Source organism: Chiroxiphia lanceolata, chromosome 1, assembly GCF_009829145.1.
Source record: "Chiroxiphia lanceolata isolate bChiLan1 chromosome 1, bChiLan1.pri, whole genome shotgun sequence".
NCBI classification, from domain to species: Eukaryota; Metazoa; Chordata; class Aves; order Passeriformes; family Pipridae; genus Chiroxiphia; species Chiroxiphia lanceolata.
The window spans coordinates 14,215,684-14,233,960 of record NC_045637.1 but is presented as its reverse complement, the minus strand read 5'-3'; the positions used below and the strand labels follow the sequence as shown (position 1 = coordinate 14,233,960).

Below are 18,277 nucleotides of genomic sequence, written 5' to 3'. Positions count from 1 at the left end.
AACCATTGTCCCTACAGAGCTGGAAGAGATTTATTTTTCTTTGAAAGCATGTGTTCTTGCAAGTTTAAATAATTTTGCAGATATCTTTGGTAAGGTACCAACAAACTAAGTCCAGGGAATTCAGTGCTTGGATTTCACCATCTGCTAACTCTGCTTTGACTTTTTAGTCCTTTGGCCTACACAGGTCCAAACAGTCCAGTCTGCCTGTCTGGCTAAATGAGACCAGCCAAGTTCCACCCTCAGCAGCTGAAGATGTCCTGCACTGCTCCTGACTGTTAGCACTCTGAATTTACCCATGACACTGTGTATTTTAGCCAATGATTTTAAACCTGTGCCAAAAGACATCATCCCTCTGGCAAATGAATAATTGGATCCTTCGTATATTGCCAAGGCAGCCAGCACACCTGCGAGAAAGTGGTAGCTATTTCTTATTCATGTTGAGCATAGACTGTGCTCCACACATGTCACACGAAAACAGCATTCACGCTTTCTGAACTAGGAGCAATGCACTTCTAAGAGCAGTAAGGGCAGTCTAAAAGCACTCAGACTGGCTTCAGAGAGGGAAAAGCTGCACCTGCCCTGCTCCCAGGTATTTCACCTCAGGAATGCAGCCATTTACATTGGCATTAACTGTTTGGATGACTACACGTGTCTGCTGCACTTGAAATAAGCTCAGTAGCTAAGACAAGGATCTGTTAAGTCAAAAATCAGCAAATCAAAAGGCCCATATCTGTCCACAACATCTGAATTACTCCATTCTGACTTTGCCAGGCAGAGCCTGATTCAACTCAAAGCTACAACAAAACACTACTGGATCTCTGTCCTCCTTTGTTTTTTAAGCTGGGGGTGGGTGGAAGCCTTTGGTTTATTTAAACCCAAACTAAGAAAATTCAACACTATTCACCATCATACCTAAAAGCTGCTACTCGTAACAATACATTTGTAGAGGCATCTTTAAGCACGCACAGAAGCAGCAGTCACCCAGGTGGGAGAATTTCTATTTGCATTGAACAAGGTTTAAATCAAATATCCAGGGTTTTAGAGTTGTGACAGTTAGTGCTGATTAACCTAGTGGTAGCTATCTCTACCAGAAGTGCCCTTGGTTGCTCAGATGTTTTAATGGATAGGTAAAATTAGACAAAAGACTGGAGCGCACAAGCACCCTCAGCCACAGGATAGTAACTCCAGAGAAGAGTTAGCAGCAAACGCTTACTGCCGCCTAATCACGGGTGAACGTCTCTCACTGTCTTTAAACTCATCGCCTTTAAGGCAAACTACAAGTCATAGGAGAGGGTAGGATAGAAGAAAAAAGTTAGCAGATACCCTCTCAACTTTATCCATTCAAAACAATTGAAATTAAGATGAAAATAAGGGTTATTGTTCCATTTCCTCCCTGTTGCTTATAGTCACAGACCTGAATTTAATTCATTCTAGATGTTCCAGCACTCAGCATGTAAATGCAATGTGTTATATACACTCTATGGCTGGTCACATCAGTTCAGGTGACTTATAACGTTTACTGTGTTAGGTGATGCCAGGTCAGTACCATTTGTGAGCTTATGTTACTTGCCATATGTAAATACATTGAGTTTAACTGTTAACATATTAGAATTTTACAGTCAGATGTTTAACAATGGCAGATGTCCACTCCTGGCTTGCATATGTGACGAGCCTTATTGTATTGCAAGCAGTATAAAGGCCATATTTCTGAATTAATTTGCTTAAGCAGAGAGGAGAGGAATAAATACTTAAAAAAATAAGAATCAGAGATCAACCACTTTGTCTTCATGCCATGCCACGCCACAGGAAATTATCTAGCTTTTCCAATGCAAAAAGACCTGCTAAATTATGCAATGACATTCAACCCTAGTACACTGGCAAATGTCCAAATAAATAATATACATGTTTTTATAAATATAAATTAAACGTATAAGTTGAATTACTTTTATTTTTATATCCTCTGTGTTGAATGACTACAATTCTCCTCCTTTATTTATGGATGAAAGAATACAAGGCTAAGCAATAATTTAGGTGTCAATGCCATATGGAACATGAAAGTCCAAAGTTCTCCCTTCTTCTGACTGCTAGACACATTTGCACACAGCTATTTCAAAAGGAGTTATTAAAGACAGCTGCAGAATTTTCTTTAAAAAAAGGTGCTCAGAAAGTGGGACACCTCCCTAGTTTTAATCTCCCATGGGTAAACAAAGCCCATAACTTTGAAGAGGTTGCCCTGTATTTGTCACACTACGAAAGGACCATATCTTGGGTCAGGGCTGATGGGAGGGACGGCTCTGAAGTCCAGCCCTTGGGCCAGGTCATGCAAACATGCTCCCATTTGCCAAGTAGGGAAAGAGATTCCAGTCAGGAGCAGAGGAAGTGCATACACTCACTGCAGTGGAGAGTTGGTAATGCAAGAACGGAAAATCCTTTCCACAACCAGGCAAAGGTGGGAAAGGGGAAATCACAGCATTTCCCACTAAAGAAACATGTACAAGACTGGTGCAAGAATGCAAAATTAATACCACTCCTGCACCATTTACAATTTTTTCTGTCAATAAAGTAAAACATGGAGTAGCCCCTTCCACACTTCTTACTCTCTATCAGGACATAAAGGTTCTCACAGATTTGGCAACTAAGCATTGCCTTCTTGCTCAGGAGAAGATTTTTGTACATGGAGCCTATTAATTAAATAGACAGACTCAAAGAGCCCTGTTGCTTGTTCATGGCTCAAGCTGTATAAAACAGAATTACAAACATCTCTCTTTCTGCTTCCCCCACGGATCAATCAAGTGACTGCAAAATGTGTTCAGGATGGAAGGACAGATGACAGCTTTTTGAAGCTCCTTCTGTAATAGTTAGACAGGCAAAATCAACAAAATTCCAATAATGGTTTTATTCTAACTGCTAATGTATAAATTTGGATAAAATCAGGAATATCAAGTTAAGATGCACATTGTTGATGGCTAGTGTCTGCAGGCATACCTTTGCAGACTTTAAAGACACCTTCACAACCTGCTGCCACTTACTGGCCCCGTTTAAGGATTATCTCATCATCTCAAACTGGGCCCTTTTTGAAGGTTGTGGTCCTTAAAAGGTTGACAGTGGAAATAAAGCTACATACAATGCACCCTAAACAACCATCAATACTTTTATAATTATGATATTTCTGAACAGCAAGACGTCTTTTGGACCCAAATTGGGATCCAAGCTGGCCTACCTTCTGAAGAAGCCTCTCTGTCCCAACTAACCACAGACCAGCAGTTTTATACCTTTCATCTGCTGACCTTGGCTTATTTCTAAGGATCACGAGAGATTACTAAAAAAACCAGTGTATTGTCAGCGGTGCAAGCTTAAACTTACTACATCAAAACAAGACACGGAAAACTACTGTTTAACAGAAGCCAAAGGCAGCTGGGGCCTAATTTTAGTGCTTAAAGTTACTTGGGATGAAAACAGAATGTCAGTGTCATGAAAAATGAGCAGTAGACTTAGTTTCCCCCATGGGCCCTGATGCTCACCATTTCTGTGAGATGCTGTGGCAATATGAGGAGTGGTTTTGCAGCAGTTTCCTATGAAACGCTTTTGTTTTGAAAACATGGTGGTTTTAATATTATATAATAAATCACGGTTATATACTAAATGAGAAGACTGGATTTCAGGAAGTCCCACAACCACCTACAGCACCCTGAAACACTTCCAAACTACTTTCTCCCCCCTTCTCCTTTTCCTAATGCTATTAATTTTCTCATAATTCCTGGAGTAGAACAATTCGGATATTCATCTGCCAAATCACACTGATGTCCATGGTAATCTGGATGTATCCCAGCAAAAGGCTGAGTATTAGAACAATGAAAGAAAGATGACCACACCCTCCACATTTTAATAAAGGCATATATGATAAGCTGGTCTTCGGAGCAAGAAAGTATTTCAGAAATTATCACTGTTGAATAACATTCTGGTTTAGGCAGTTCTGACCATAATACAAGGCTGGGGGTCTCTGACACTTTTCTTGCCTTCTTGGACAAAAAAATAATAATTCCAAATCCTGTGCAAACCATATACCACTCTGCAGTTTTTTATTGTACTTCAGTTTGAGACCCAAGATGTAAAAAGAACCAGCTGAATATGTGATATGATAGACAAGACCTGATTTCCTTTCCTACCCCCTTAATTGTAATGTCTTGTCCTTCAATACCCAGCTATTTTTGACACTCTATGACTATGTCATATTTAAAGAAAATTATAAAAAGGAGTTAGAAACTAACTGTATCTAATCTATATGTATATATGGAGATAACCTCTTATACAAGTCTGCAATCAAATGTGCAACTCTTCCACATGCAGAGAGAGTATCATTTATATCATATTTCTGCAAGAGATCTACCACCTCCTTACCTGGCTATTATGCCCTATCTGTCAGGTTTGCCAAACTTATGGATTTCCCTCATATTAAGCGTATGGGGTTTGAATTACAGCCAGCCTTTGCTTTTGCATTTGCTTCCAATTTTCCAAAAACATTTCCAGTTTATCACATTATTTGTGTGTTTTCCCTTTTCGAAAATTCTTCAGATCTGCTGGTTTATTTTATCATCCCTACTTGGGTCTGCAACACTCCCCTCATTCTCTGAGGATCTCATTCAGCATACAGTCATCCATTGTTGTGTAATTTTCTTGAACTCTTCTCAGCTGATATTTTTCATGATTCTTGTTTACAATCCAGAAAATCTTTTTTCTCTGAAATAGCATAGGTGTTGCTAACAATTGGGTGTGGGAATTAACAATGTTCCCCACACAACACAGCAGGTGATGAAGTATTCACGGACTTATATTGTGCTTTTAAAATATCATAGTTTAAAAAGAGACATTTGTACAAGCCCCAACAGTTAGTTCTTCACTAACTCCTACCTAATAATAACTAATGTAAGATGCAAAATTAAAAGTGCATAATCAAATTACAGCTGCCTAACAAGTTGTCACGCAGCAGTTGAGCCATAGGATTGTCTATGAGCTCAACTCATCCTCTCCACATAACCCATGCCAAACTCAGGTCTTAGATAGGCAAGGGAGTGACTATGCTCACTGACAGATTTTACAAGAGCACAAATACCTCATTCTGGATCAGCTACAGCCGGACATCTGCCTGTCACATGCCTGCCTGCAGCTCTAAATTTTCATGTCTCACATTTGTTACAGACTAAAACCACGTGCAGACAAATAACACACACACTTGCTAAGCCTAAAACCATCTGAGTAACTTCCTTCAGTTTCTTGGGATATTCCTGTCTTAAGAAATTTGGGGGATGATACTGATCAATTTAGCAAACAGAAATGACAGATTATGGTGTTCCCAAATGCCTTCCAATTTCCTCACCTCTATGATCCCACTCTTTCTGAGATTAACTGGTCAAGCAATCAGTGCAATGAAATGTGCATGCACCTTGGCTGTTAGCACTTAAAACTTACTATTTTCAGTTAAACACGCTTTTGTTGAGCACACCACAGCACACAGTAATAGTGCAGCAGAAACAAGGGGACTGTCTTAGCTGTAGTAACACAGGATACTTTGAAGGAGTCCATTTCCTTGCCTTGAATCCTTGAATAAGGATTCAGAGCTAGAGAAGCCAAGTCCAACACCAAATTAAGTGAGGGGACCTAGTTCAGCTTCTGTTGCTGTGCTTAAGGCAGAAACTAATTCCCAAGCTTCCACAGCCTCTGCAGTAAGTCATGTAACAGTGATCAACTGTGGACTTAACAAATAACAATTATAAAATTTTGCCATGCTATGCTGACAGAACATTTACACTAAAACTGCTCAAGAACAAAATCTTTTGCTAGGACAAAACCCTGAGAAACCCATAATGAAAAGGAAACATGATGCCATAGTAACAAAAACATAGTGTTATACTGCTGCCTCAAGTGAGCTTTTTCTCCTAGCCACATCTAATTTATACTTATCAATGCAAATACCTTTCCATAGTCAATGGATTTATTATTCTGAAAAGCAAAAACCAACTCAAAACATTAAACTGAAAGACAGAGGGCCAGTTGGGGTTAGGGGGAGTGGGGATTAGGTACAAATTGTTCACATATGTATTTTTCTAATTATTATTACTGGCTATGTTCCACAGCACAGGGGGAGGGGAGGAGAGGGAGGAGGAAAGGAGGAGGGAGTCTGAAACTTACTGGTTGACCTCCCCACCATCTGTGATTGAATTTCTCTCGCCCTCGAAGACTGAAGCTGGCATCAAACACTGGGTCATACATCGAATTGCCAACAATCCCATGTGATTCAGGATAGAGTCCCTTTGTGCAGAAGTAGATTAATTAGTAAAATCCCAGTACACACAAATACAGTTCTTCATAGCTATCTGCAAATACCACTAAATTGTTTTAAAATAAGTATCTTTGTAACTACACACCAGAAAAAGTTTTTACTCTCAGATAAGCACATTTAAAACTGTCTATAGTAATGAAAGCAGCAGATGATTGAATTGTGCTAAAAACATTAAAAACTCCTGTTACTTGATACTTTAAAGTTTTTCACACTGGTTAAAAGTTAGTTCGAGGCCATCAAGGAAAAGGCAAAAATGTATGAAGAGAAGATTGATTTGTACTTTCAGTTGCTCTCCACGAATGCTCTTTCTGGACATAGTAATTCATTCTCTGGTTGCAAGAGTAAAACTTACTATTTCCATTTTATAATGTTTTATCTTCATGAGAGTCTCTGTGAGATAAGTTATTTTCACAGAAAATAACTGAAGGGGGCCACCCAAAGCCATGGCTTTATATCACAGTTTGCTCTGCAGTAAAAGCAATTTAAGTTTCTGCTCTTCTTTTCTCTCTCATCTTTGTCCATCCCCTCCTTTCTCATCCACTTAATATTTGTGCAGTGGCTGCACAAAAAAAAAAGGGGTAAAAATTGCAGCTGCAGGTAGAGAGACTCCCTTAGACCAGCTTTGGGAGCACTGTCAGTGTCACAAGGGGTGTGTGCCTGACGGTGTGGGGACAGCCTGGCTGCCAGCCCTGCCACAGGACTGTGTGATGGCTCATTTTACTGCAGGGCCAACACAGCACCCAGACACACTCAGCAGCTGTAAATTGTACACTGACTGCTAAGTCAGCCCTACTGACTTCAGCTCCTCCAACGAAGGAACAACTGCCAGTTGTATTCAGGGTAAGATTTCAGGAGTGTTTTTTTTTTTTCCCGTAGGAAAACTTTGACCTGTAATTATGCAGCAGTACAAATAACTGAAAAGCAGGCATAAGAAAGCATAGGAGCACTGTGACAATGTATAATGCTGAGATACATTCCATCTCAGCACTTCAAAATACTGAAGAAAATACTTCACATAACTAAAGACCAAAAAGGGTGGACAGTGAAGCAGTTCTATTTTTTCTTTTTTTTGTTAATCTTGCTTCCCACAACCCACATTTCTACTCCAGTACAACATTTTGTCATCAAAAAAATCCTTCCCAGGGACTTACAGTAGCAAGGGTGTACAAGTTGGGAAAGGTTTTTGTAGGGTAGACAGGTCGCATATAAGGAGAATGCGTTCCACAAGATCCTGAAAAATCAATACCAAATGCAAACATGAGGAAACGAAGTTCTCAGACACAGAAAACAAAAACAGAGAAAGCAATTTCTGTGACTCAAAATGATGCAGAAACTAGTCAAATTTTAACCAATTTAAATGAACATTCTGCTGCTTAGCAGTGGTCAGCAGTAGGGGCAGTGGTAAATCTACTCATGCACTCTTTGTACTCCACAGTAAACAACTGAAATAATGCAGCCAGATGACTATTGAAGCAGCTGCATTCCCATAGACTGTTTTCTTTTCTGAGTTAGTCTCTATCCAGAGTCATTGGAAATATTTTGTTAAGTAAAACAACGTTAGAAAACAGGTTTATTTTAAGTAATAAATACACTAATGCTGCAGTTTCACAATGTGCTTTGACCTCAGTCCCCACTAGAATCATTTAGACTGGAAAAGACTTTTAAGATCATTGAGTCCAACCATAGATGACTACACAAATACAAGGGGGAAGAAAACCCACCACCTTTCAAGGATATGGGCACACACACAAACACCATGCTATACAGAGAGGTTTAAATACACAGTGCATCCAGTATTCCACAAACCCAGGTGGATGTCCATTCCCCCAGAGGTGAGTGCAAGGCATGGCCCCAGCCAGTTAACAGGCATCCACCACAGCTCCTACAGTCACTTATCCAAAGCTCTGACATCTCTGAATCAAGGGGAAAATTCTGTGGGCACCTCCCAACTGCCTTGTAAGAGTGTATGATACGTATCCTGTACTGAAGATGGGCTTCTTTGCTGACAAAACCACATGAAGGTCACCAGTTCTGAGCAGCATTTCCCAAACCAGCAGCTCTTCCCACTCTTCTGTGTACATTAACCAGGTTGCTTTCAAGTTGCCAGTTGATACCATCTAAACCAGAGGGGACTTCTGCCATTTCAGCTTCATGCTGACCTTCCGTTGCTCAGTGAACAAAGAAAACAACTGGGCTACAAGAGACTGTCTTTCATTCATTGTAAAAAAATAGATGTACTCACTCAGTTTTTCAATATTGGGCATGACCTTGTTCCCTTTCTTCATATAAGATGCACGGAAACCATCAACAGAGAAGATGATCAAAGGAGGCCGAACAAAGCTAGAAGCAAAAGCAGCAGGAGTATAAACCAGCATTTAGAAATTTTTTTTTTTTATTTTCACTTACTCACTGGGACTCCAGAGAATCTGAAGTACAGTTACTCTATATACTACATGTCTATAATCCTTTGCGTACTTAACAGACCGGCAGAAGCTGATAACCCTCACACCCAGTGCTCACTCACAGTCAGTGAAAGGGCTGATATCCAACCTAAAAAATGTCTTCCCTGAGCAGCTAAAAACATATAGCCCATAAAGGCAAGTGCTTATAAAAGGAGATGTAAAAGGAAAAAAAATAATATGCATGAGTACCCACCCTAGCACACTATCTGTAGTTAAAAACCACATGTCACACGACAGCTGGTCTTCTCTCTTCGCAAACAGAAGTCCATGTAGCATTTTGAGTGAGCTCTGTGAGGCACAGCTCACCCTCACATACTAAAGATGATAGTATCTCATTTTATTTTATTTTTTTTTATTTGCTATTGAGAGTTGATTGCAAGCAGGCAAAGATTTGTCATGGATGGACACACCTGGGCTTTTAGTGTTTACTGCTGCAGGGGTAAGCAGCTGTCACTGTCACCAAGAGAAGCTCCTCCAAATTATCCTCCTAACAGCACACGCTGAGCTGCAACCCAACATACCATCTGAGCAGATGCTTACCTTTAGGGATAATAGAGACAACTGGTTTTAAAAGTGCTTACCTTCTCATGTGCTCCAATTCCTCACTAAGTCAAGTCTATATCCCATTGCAATTTAGAAATTGTTTCATTTAGGAGCATAACACCAGGAGTACTAAATTCAATTTAAAAAAAAATGGTCTGAACTGTGTTCACATGTGGCTTAACATGAATTTTACTGCAAGCAGAATAACATAAGCCTTCCTACTGACTTCAAATGAGTCTGGTTACCTTCCCCATGTAAGTGAAGCAGGAAAGCTTAGCAGCAGGTGATCAAAGACCAAGAGTTCAAACTCATATTTTATACAACACTACTCACCCAGCAGCTTAAAGGCAAATGTTTTACGATATTATGAGCTTAACTGTACAAATGGTGAAGCCCAGGACAGCCCACAGCCATTCAGCCTGTATCACAGGGCCACTGCAGAAGTGTGGTGGGCAGAGCTGGGGACCACTGGCTGTGCTGCATTTGGCTTTGTAGTTGGATGCAAAACCCTTACCCTGCTGGACACTCAGGAGCCTTTATCTCTTCACAGTCATCATCCACCCAGTGGGTTTCTCCTGCCAGAAAAGTCACATTGGAGTTTCAAAAAATGAAAAGTTAAAAAATCTGTGGACACAGCTATAGGTTTCACAGAAAATATATATTAAGAAAAAAAATCAAGTCTAGCTCCAGTTGATAGACTGTCTTGTCATACTTTCCATGAATAATGAGCATGTCTTTTCACAAGGCTGAACAAGTGATCTGGTTATATTCTATTCAATAAAAATATTCAAACTAGCACTCCTACAGGTAGCTCTTAAAACTGGAGTTAAAAGCAGTTCTGACCGCAAGAGACAGGGGTAACGCTTTAGTCACAGTGGTCATCTATTTTAATTTTTTTTTTTTTTTACTTTTGATGTGTCAAAAACAGGTAGTGCTGCTTCTGGCTGTGAATTTTCACCCTCCTTCCCTCAGCTCTGATGTCTCCATGAGCTGATTCAGCTGGCTAAAGGCACAAAACAAAATTCATTCTAGGGAAGAAAAACAACTCTAAACAGTTTCCATCTGGTTTAGAGAGCTGATCAACTCATGGATCAGGTGAGACTCAGGCTAAAAAAAGCATTAATACTCCTTCAGAGCTGGATTAGTTAAAATCTTCATGTAATCAACTATTTTCTTAAGGTTTTCACTGCTGAATGCTGACTATAGAGTGGCTCATGACTTGCACTTTCACAGGTCAATTGAAAAACAAATTATTAACTAACAAGCCTGCTTCCTAAACCTGGCACTATTAAAGGAACTGCAGTTCAAAGAAAAGAACAAAACAAAAAATATCATAGAAAAAACCTACAGGAAATGTGTGCTGCAAGCAATTCCAACTGACCATGACAGGAGGTGGAGGGACAATTTCCAAGAAAAAAAAAAAAAACAACAGACACACTATCCTCAGAGAGGCAAAGGCATGAATAAAGAGGAAACACTGTTCTCACATAAGGATTACTCCTGTCAGAGTTCCAGGGTCGTTCTGATAATTTGTTATTAGCCAATTAAACAAAGATTATGTACATTAAAGCTGGAGACATGTAAATTCCTCTGTCTTGACCCTTGTGAGAGGGAGCTCACAAAAAAGGCAGGAACTGAAAACATAAATAGTATTTAAGTGGTCTCAGCCTCGGGTTTCTTTGAGAAGGGGAAGAACAATCTATAGGGATTTGTTGGAAAATATATATTTCACTTGGATTCCCAATAGTGAAACCCAAGTAAACAAAAAAGCCCATTTTCAGTGTATGGATCTGGAACATTATCATTCTGTGAACATACACAGTTGTCCAAAATGGTGTGGAAGAAACAATTTCAAACTGTAACCCTTGCCCCAGTAAAGTTAATGAATGAAAAAAAAACTAAGAACTAGCTGAGATACAGAAGCAGAACCTGTAATGCTTGGTAATGTAGTTCATTACCAAGGATCAGAAGATCTGGTCTGAATGGCAGACACACTACACAGGCAGTAGATGCTCTAAAAGAGCAGGGCAGTGGATGAAAGTTAAGCTTTCACAGCCCATCCAGTGTGGGGTGTTCTGAAGCCATGGTGTGTCATGATCATCTGAAGCCCATGTCACCCACCTGAGAGTAACAGCCCTTGTATTTTTGCAACTCCTCTCCCACAAGAAACAAAGCCTACAGGTGTTAGGCCAAATAGTTTGAGCAGGAGCTTTTGTGGTGGGGGTGGAGAAATGTCTTCGGGACAGAGATAACATATCTAGGAATGCTCCATTCCTTCTGAGACCATCAGATACCCCTGCTCTCCCTGTGATGCAGACAAATGCATCTGAACACTTCAGAGTTTTGCTTTAAACTCTTCTTCATCCTCCTATGCCTATTCTCTTTCTATCATTTTATCTCTACAGGCAGAGATAACGTCCTTCTACGATCAACAAATTATACATATTTTTCTCTGCTAGTATCCAGAAAATTACAAATTCAATTCCCCATTCTCTGCCACCCCACTCTCCCTACCCCAAAAAAAAAAAATCCGAACAAGGAGTGTTCTTCCTTTAGAAGAAAACCCTTTACCCACAGGGCCTGCCTTCTACTGGGTTTGGAAAGATAAAAGGAAGAAAGACTAAAGACGTACCTTTGCAAACGACTTGGTAATTAGTGCAACAATCTCCTCTACTTAAGCAGTCTTCAGAGCAGTGACAAGCATTGTCATCATTCCTGGTTTCTCCACAGCGATCTTTGGTACACTCCCAGCCCCGAGCTACAACATTCACATTGTAAGAAAGAACGAGAGATTGTAAGCAAAACAAAGTAGCAACTCAAGCCACAATGACAACGCTGTAGTCGTTAAAATTGGGTGTAAAGTTTATGGCCCCATTTTAGCGATTTCAAGACCTCTGAAGTATGTCAACCAAAACCAAAAAGGACTCGTGATTTGCAAGTGCAGGAGAGCTCCTCAAACCCAATACACGTGTATTTCTGGAACCCTCCGGTGCTGTATTTCAGGCTTTGTACAATCTGGATGCCAGAAGTAGTGTGTAAAGAAAAGACAAAAAGGAATCTTGACAGATAAATGGTGGGGCCTGAAGCACAAACCAAGAATCATGGTATTTCTAGGATGATCGTTTCTTTTCCTCACAACTACTACAGTCCCCAGCTCAATCCACACAACGTAAGAGAGAGTAGGAAAGAGATTATGTCGATGCAAATTGATGCCTTACTCCCATCAGCTCCTCACCCACAGTGCAAGATTCAGCACCAATTGAAAAGTTTCGAGAAAACAAGAGCTGTTCTTCGAGTAAAACACTCCAGCTCTTCTCATCTTGCAAATGAAGTTAGGATCTAAGGGCCTGTCTAAATCGAGTGCTCTCTCAAGGGTAGTACATTGCTACACTTTGGGACAGGGTCTATGGTTTTAAGGATGATTTTGTGCATCCAGGCCCAACAAAGAAACTTTAAAAATCAGTTTAGACAACATCCACCCAGTAAAAAAACCACATCACATCAGAGAAAAGTATTTTATCTTATTTTCTCCTTCATTTGGGGCTTTTTTTTTCCTGTAAGTAGGTAATATTTACAGATTATACATGTGATAATTGCCTGAATAAATGCCTATGGGGGTATATGAGAATTAGCACAACAGTTCCAAGTGCTATGCAGGTACCCATACACATATGTGAACATGTGTCTGCTGCAAACAGGAGACTTGAAAAAGTGAAAATCCACCCTTTGGTAGCAGACATCTTGCTGAAAGCTGAAAGTCTTCAAAAAGAGCCTCTCATTCTGCAGTCATTTACATCGGGGGTGAAATAGCATCAGCCTAAAATCAGAAGTTTTTTGGCCTGGAACCAAAGTTGGTTTTCATACCAGATTAGCTCACCATTTTTTGGTACTGAGCTATGAAAATTATATATTCATAAATAGAGTTGAGGAAATCAGGACTTTTAAACATGGCACAACCATGGGCAATGATATATTTAATCATCAGACTTCTCTTCTGACTGCTTAGTGTAATACTTCAATAAAGCAAGAAAAAGTTTAATGGCAAAAGTAGAAGGCACCTGTGCCAACTCTGACCACTGTGCAAAAACTCAAAAAGAAGGGTATAACTAATAATTGAGATGCACTATGCTAAGAAGTAAAATGTAATTTGTGGCCATCTTTGACGTTTTCCTTGACTATGACTCATGGAGGAAAAAAAAAAAAAGGCAAAAAAAAGAAGAAAGTGAACCCATTGCTGTATTTCCATCCCCCAAGGTCCAATAAATTGAAGTCAAATGTTTCTACTAGTGCGTTATAAGCATCCTGAAAATGGGAAATCAGTCTGGGGCATGGGTAGCAAGCCCAGGCTGTCATCTGAGGCTTGCTCCAAGAGGACCCATACTCCTTCAATGCTCCCAGCTTCCAAAGCACCTTCATGCCACAAATGAGCCTGAATTGCTCCGATATTAAGTTATCACTTGGGAGAAAAAAGGATGGCTGACACAAAATGACCAACCTCCAGTTTTTACCACAGTTTTAATTGTAGCCTGGAGGTCAAACTGGTGCCTGAACACTGATTATTGCTTTTAATTTAGTACCAGAAGATCTACTTTTCATGTAATATGAACAGTACCCTGCTTTTTCTGCCCCCAGAGAGAGGAACAGTAGATGCTCATTCCTGCTGCTCCTTGCAAGGAAACATGGGCTGCATTCTGGGCTCAGCTGAGCCTGCCCAGCAAGGCGAGGTGAGGAGGAGATGCAGGTTATGGCAGGGAGCGAGGGTTTATCAGGTAGGTCCTGACCACTGGCAGGAACCAGGTGTCAGCAGCACCTGGCAGTGCAGGACAGGAGACCCATCATACCTGTCTTCAAGCACAGCTCATCAAAGTCGAAGCAGCAGCTGTTGTAGCTCTTGCACAGGTTGTCACAGCGGCAGCCAGGAGGCTCTGCCTCTTGAAGTTCAAAGCACCTGTTTTTGCAGGAGCCAGAGGTACTGATCCAGGGGGAATCTGACAGGACTGTGTGAACAAGAAACAGGGCAACATCTGTCAGGCCAGCAGCAACAGGACAGGCAGCTCAGCCCAAGCCACTCAAAGGAGCAAAACCTCAGATTTTTGCTCTGGGAAAGGGAAGGAAGCAGGGAGAAGAAAAAGACTGCTTGAAGAAATGAAGGAAAAAAAAGAACAAATTCCAAAAGAGCTGTTCTTTTGGGAGAGAAAAAAAGAGTAAAGGAAGCAGCATGCTGTGATAACATCCTGCAAAGAAACAGCCCTGGCTTTACCTCTGTAACAATCAAGAGATCATTAGCAGAAAGGTATTGAAGTCTCCAAGGCCCCATTCCAGGAGCTGTAGTTATTCCACAGAAGCAGGCCTTTGTTTTCAGAAACCAAGTGACATTTTCATGGCTGGCTGGTCAGTTTGCATAGGAAAGGACTCCAATTAATCTACATGCAACAGCAGGACTTGGTTTGCTATACTGGAAGTGTCAAATCAATGTGAAGCATGAAAGAAAACTTTAAGATGCTCTATAAATTAATGGAGAAATAAAGCAAGGCTTTTTGATGAGATTCTGCAGAGCACCAAATTATAAAAACTCCAGAAATGCAGAAGTATTTAAGAAATTAATATATTATTATGTGTGTAAGTAAATGGAGGACTGCCAATCTGAAAGCCATGAATAATGTATGAGACTTCAATATTCTATTAGTAAGGGTCCTTAAAGTCAAAGCTGATATGTGTGTGTCTGCTGTTTTCTCAAAACTTACTGTTTTGTACTCTTTAAATATTTTCAAAGTTTTTCCTGTAAGAGAATCCTACATAGCACCTTATACGAAACAGGAAAATTGTGTGTTGTTCTCTAGGATTAATCACATTTTATGAAATAAAATAACTAAGTTACGTTATCCTTTAAATACAAAGGTGTTCCACGGAAAAGTTCACAATACCTTTTGTTCCTTGAGAGACCTACTAAAATTAAGTATTTGAAATCATCTTGATTTTGTTTTCTTTTAGGTCACGGTTTGGTTTTGGGTCTGGTAAACCTCACCATGATTAGTAGTATGATTTTAAGAGGACTGACACAATAGCATTTTTGGGAAACAGCTGCTCTGATATTTTCTTATATATTTTTCCCCTTACACTTTTAAATAGCTGAAAGTTCAGTCAACACAAACTGAAGCAAAATCTCTTCCCAAATAAGATGACATTAACCAAATACTATGAGAATGGATGGAAAAACGATAAAAGAGGAGTTCAGAGGTGCCATTGTAGTACCTGATGTCTCACCAGCACCCATCCCCAGCACTACTGCTCCAGCACTTCCCTTGCAGTGGCACTGGCACTGGTTGGACACCAGCATGAACCACTTCAAGGAATAAACCTGTCAGCAAATCAACCCTACAGCAAGATCGTAGGTGAGAAACCCAAACCTACCATGGTTGCACTCATGGATTATGGCAAGGCATACTCATATGACTGCTGGAAAAGACAGTAGCAGACAGCCGTGTCTCTCTGTTTTTGTGGTTTGTTTTTCTCAACCAGGTCAGCAATGCTCAGTGAGAGTAACATTATACACATATTAAAGTTTTGCTCTACCCTGCAAGCATGTTCTTAATGAGACATCAATATTTTGGCCATCTGAAAATTCCAAGAACCTAAATGTTGTGTATCTGTGCTGGCAATACAAAGACCAGTGTTTTTTTGCTCAAGTAAGTAGGTCACAACGCTATGTTAGAAATTAATCACATGAGAATTGCTTCAAAGCATGCTAATAACTCAGACTTTCAGAGCTATGAACCCTTCTTCCTTATTTTTAATGACAGATGCTTCCTGTCAAATGCTTCTGAAAATCTGTTACCAAAAAATATTTTCATGTTACTTAACCTCTTCCACTACTTTTTCTTTTGGAAGCCAGATAATATATAATCACAAATCCACAAAAGCTTCAAATCAAAGGTACTGTGAACTTGAAGGTATTACATACTAGCATATAACCCTTACACTGGCATTACTCTCTTCCTTTCAAAGGACAGAGAAGGAGATCTTATCAGAAGGTAAAAAAATCCACATGTCAACATGTGTTTAGGAAAGCGAAGGTGTAAATCTGACTGCAGATTACATAAGAGACAGTTAACTGCAGCTCAAGGAATGTCTACCTGCTGTAAAGAGCAGCTCATCTACCAGGAAACCACTGGAACAAATTGCCCACAGAGGCTGTGCAATCTCTGAGCTTGGGGATTTTGAAGAACAGGTTAGGCCAAGATCTGTCAGGATCACTTCAGTAATAACTGACCATGTCTTGGGATATGAAGAAAGTCTACACAGCTGTTCAAGGTCCCTTCTAGCTCCATCTTCTATAACTGCAAGTAGGGTTTCCATTTCACGCAAGAAAGGTTTAGGCCACTACCTTGTCTGGTTTTTTCTCATATCTCTTGACAACCACCTCGTTACTAATGTGACAAATTATCCCAAATCACTTAACAAATTCAAGTTGCACCTCCTGAGTCAATGCAGGACACTTTCTATATCACAGCACAAAGGAGGACTTGCTAAATTTCTCTCAATATAAGATCACTCCTTTGTTTATCATGCTTGACCTTGCCTTTGCAGCCAGACCATGCTTTTCAGGTCGTGCACAATGCCATGGCAGGGGTACTGGTGCATGCAAAATAGTCTGAAAATATATCATCAGGAGCTCCATCCACGGTGAGCACTTTCAAACTAGCAGAAACCCTTGTACAGAACAAACGTACACAGTTTAAAAGTCCTTTTCAAAATTCCTGCATCCCTCCACAGCTCCTGCAGTCAGACTGTGCAGCAGGCAGAAGGATCTCAGTATGAAGAGTCTCCCCTCCTTATTTAAAACATAAAGCCTTTCACATCCTTTTCCATATGTTCTTTTTTGGCCAACTAAGCTCAAAACAATCATCAAATTGTCTTTTACATCATAGGTTAGAGACTAAAGTTACATAGGGCAGTAGTGCCTTTGTGATTTAGTTCATGGGGGTTACTACATTTTCATTGTAAAGGTTTTATCTTAGAAGGTACCATATCAAACTACTTCCTTTGATTCTGATTACAATATCTTTTTAAAAAATCATATCCATTTATTTTCAGTAGTATTTAAGACATAAGACAATACAGACATGCCTACACAGTCATTACAGGAAGGAGACTACCTGGTAACAATTTGCCATTTTGGATCCTATGGATCCCATATGGAACCTATACGGAACAACCAAATGCTTATGCAAAACATTTGGAGCTTCAATATTGCCACATAATGTTCATATTATGAACTTGCATTTCATTTTTGCAATGAGTAAAATTTCAATGAAAAGTCAGAGAAGGAAAAAAATATATCCTAACTCCAGTACGAGAAAGGTAAGACTCCATTTTTAATGACAGGTTAAAAATCCAGTGAGAAGGGATAGAAAAACTTCAGTGTATCTCCTTCCAAAGTGTAAGTTATCCTATCATGACCAAGAAACATGCTTCAAGAGATTACTAAGACCATTTTCCCCAAAAGCACTTACAAAGCGCAAAAAGCAAATAACTTACAAAAGCAAAGTTGTGAGTCTTGGTTCTCTAATGTCTTCTAGAAATTTTAGGTAAAAAAAATTATTTCAATTAAATAATTTGTTGGGTACAAATGTTAAACATCTCAAATGTATAAAGACATACATCTGTACACTGTAAAAAGAAAACAAGGTGGGGTAGGTATTATATGATACTTTGACATGCATTTATAAGCGACTAGGAAAAAAAACCAAGTTGTTTTTGGCTTATAGCAGAGTTCTGCGCTACATGAAAACTAAAATTTGCTTATAATCATGGCATACCTCTGGAGAAATAACAAATTGTCTTCCACAGTAATGTTTGGTAAAGACTGTTTTATCAATCTAAAATAATTAACTCTTAACACCAAGAAACTTGGAAATAAATAAGCCAAGGAAGA

The 18,277-nt window shown here is 39.7% G+C and overlaps 1 protein-coding gene across 1 annotated transcript in view; it reads right to left on the bottom strand.

The window, feature by feature from the left end:
- Positions 1–18,277, bottom strand: part of ENPP2 (ectonucleotide pyrophosphatase/phosphodiesterase 2) — a 72,744-nt gene that overhangs the window by 35,796 nt on the left and 18,671 nt on the right. Inside the window, 6 exon segments of the mRNA XM_032686294.1 lie at positions 6,187–6,306; positions 7,489–7,568; positions 8,580–8,677; positions 9,857–9,917; positions 11,975–12,100; positions 14,184–14,339. Of these exon segments, the coding sequence (XP_032542185.1) occupies positions 6,187–6,306; positions 7,489–7,568; positions 8,580–8,677; positions 9,857–9,917; positions 11,975–12,100; positions 14,184–14,339 (641 nt within the window).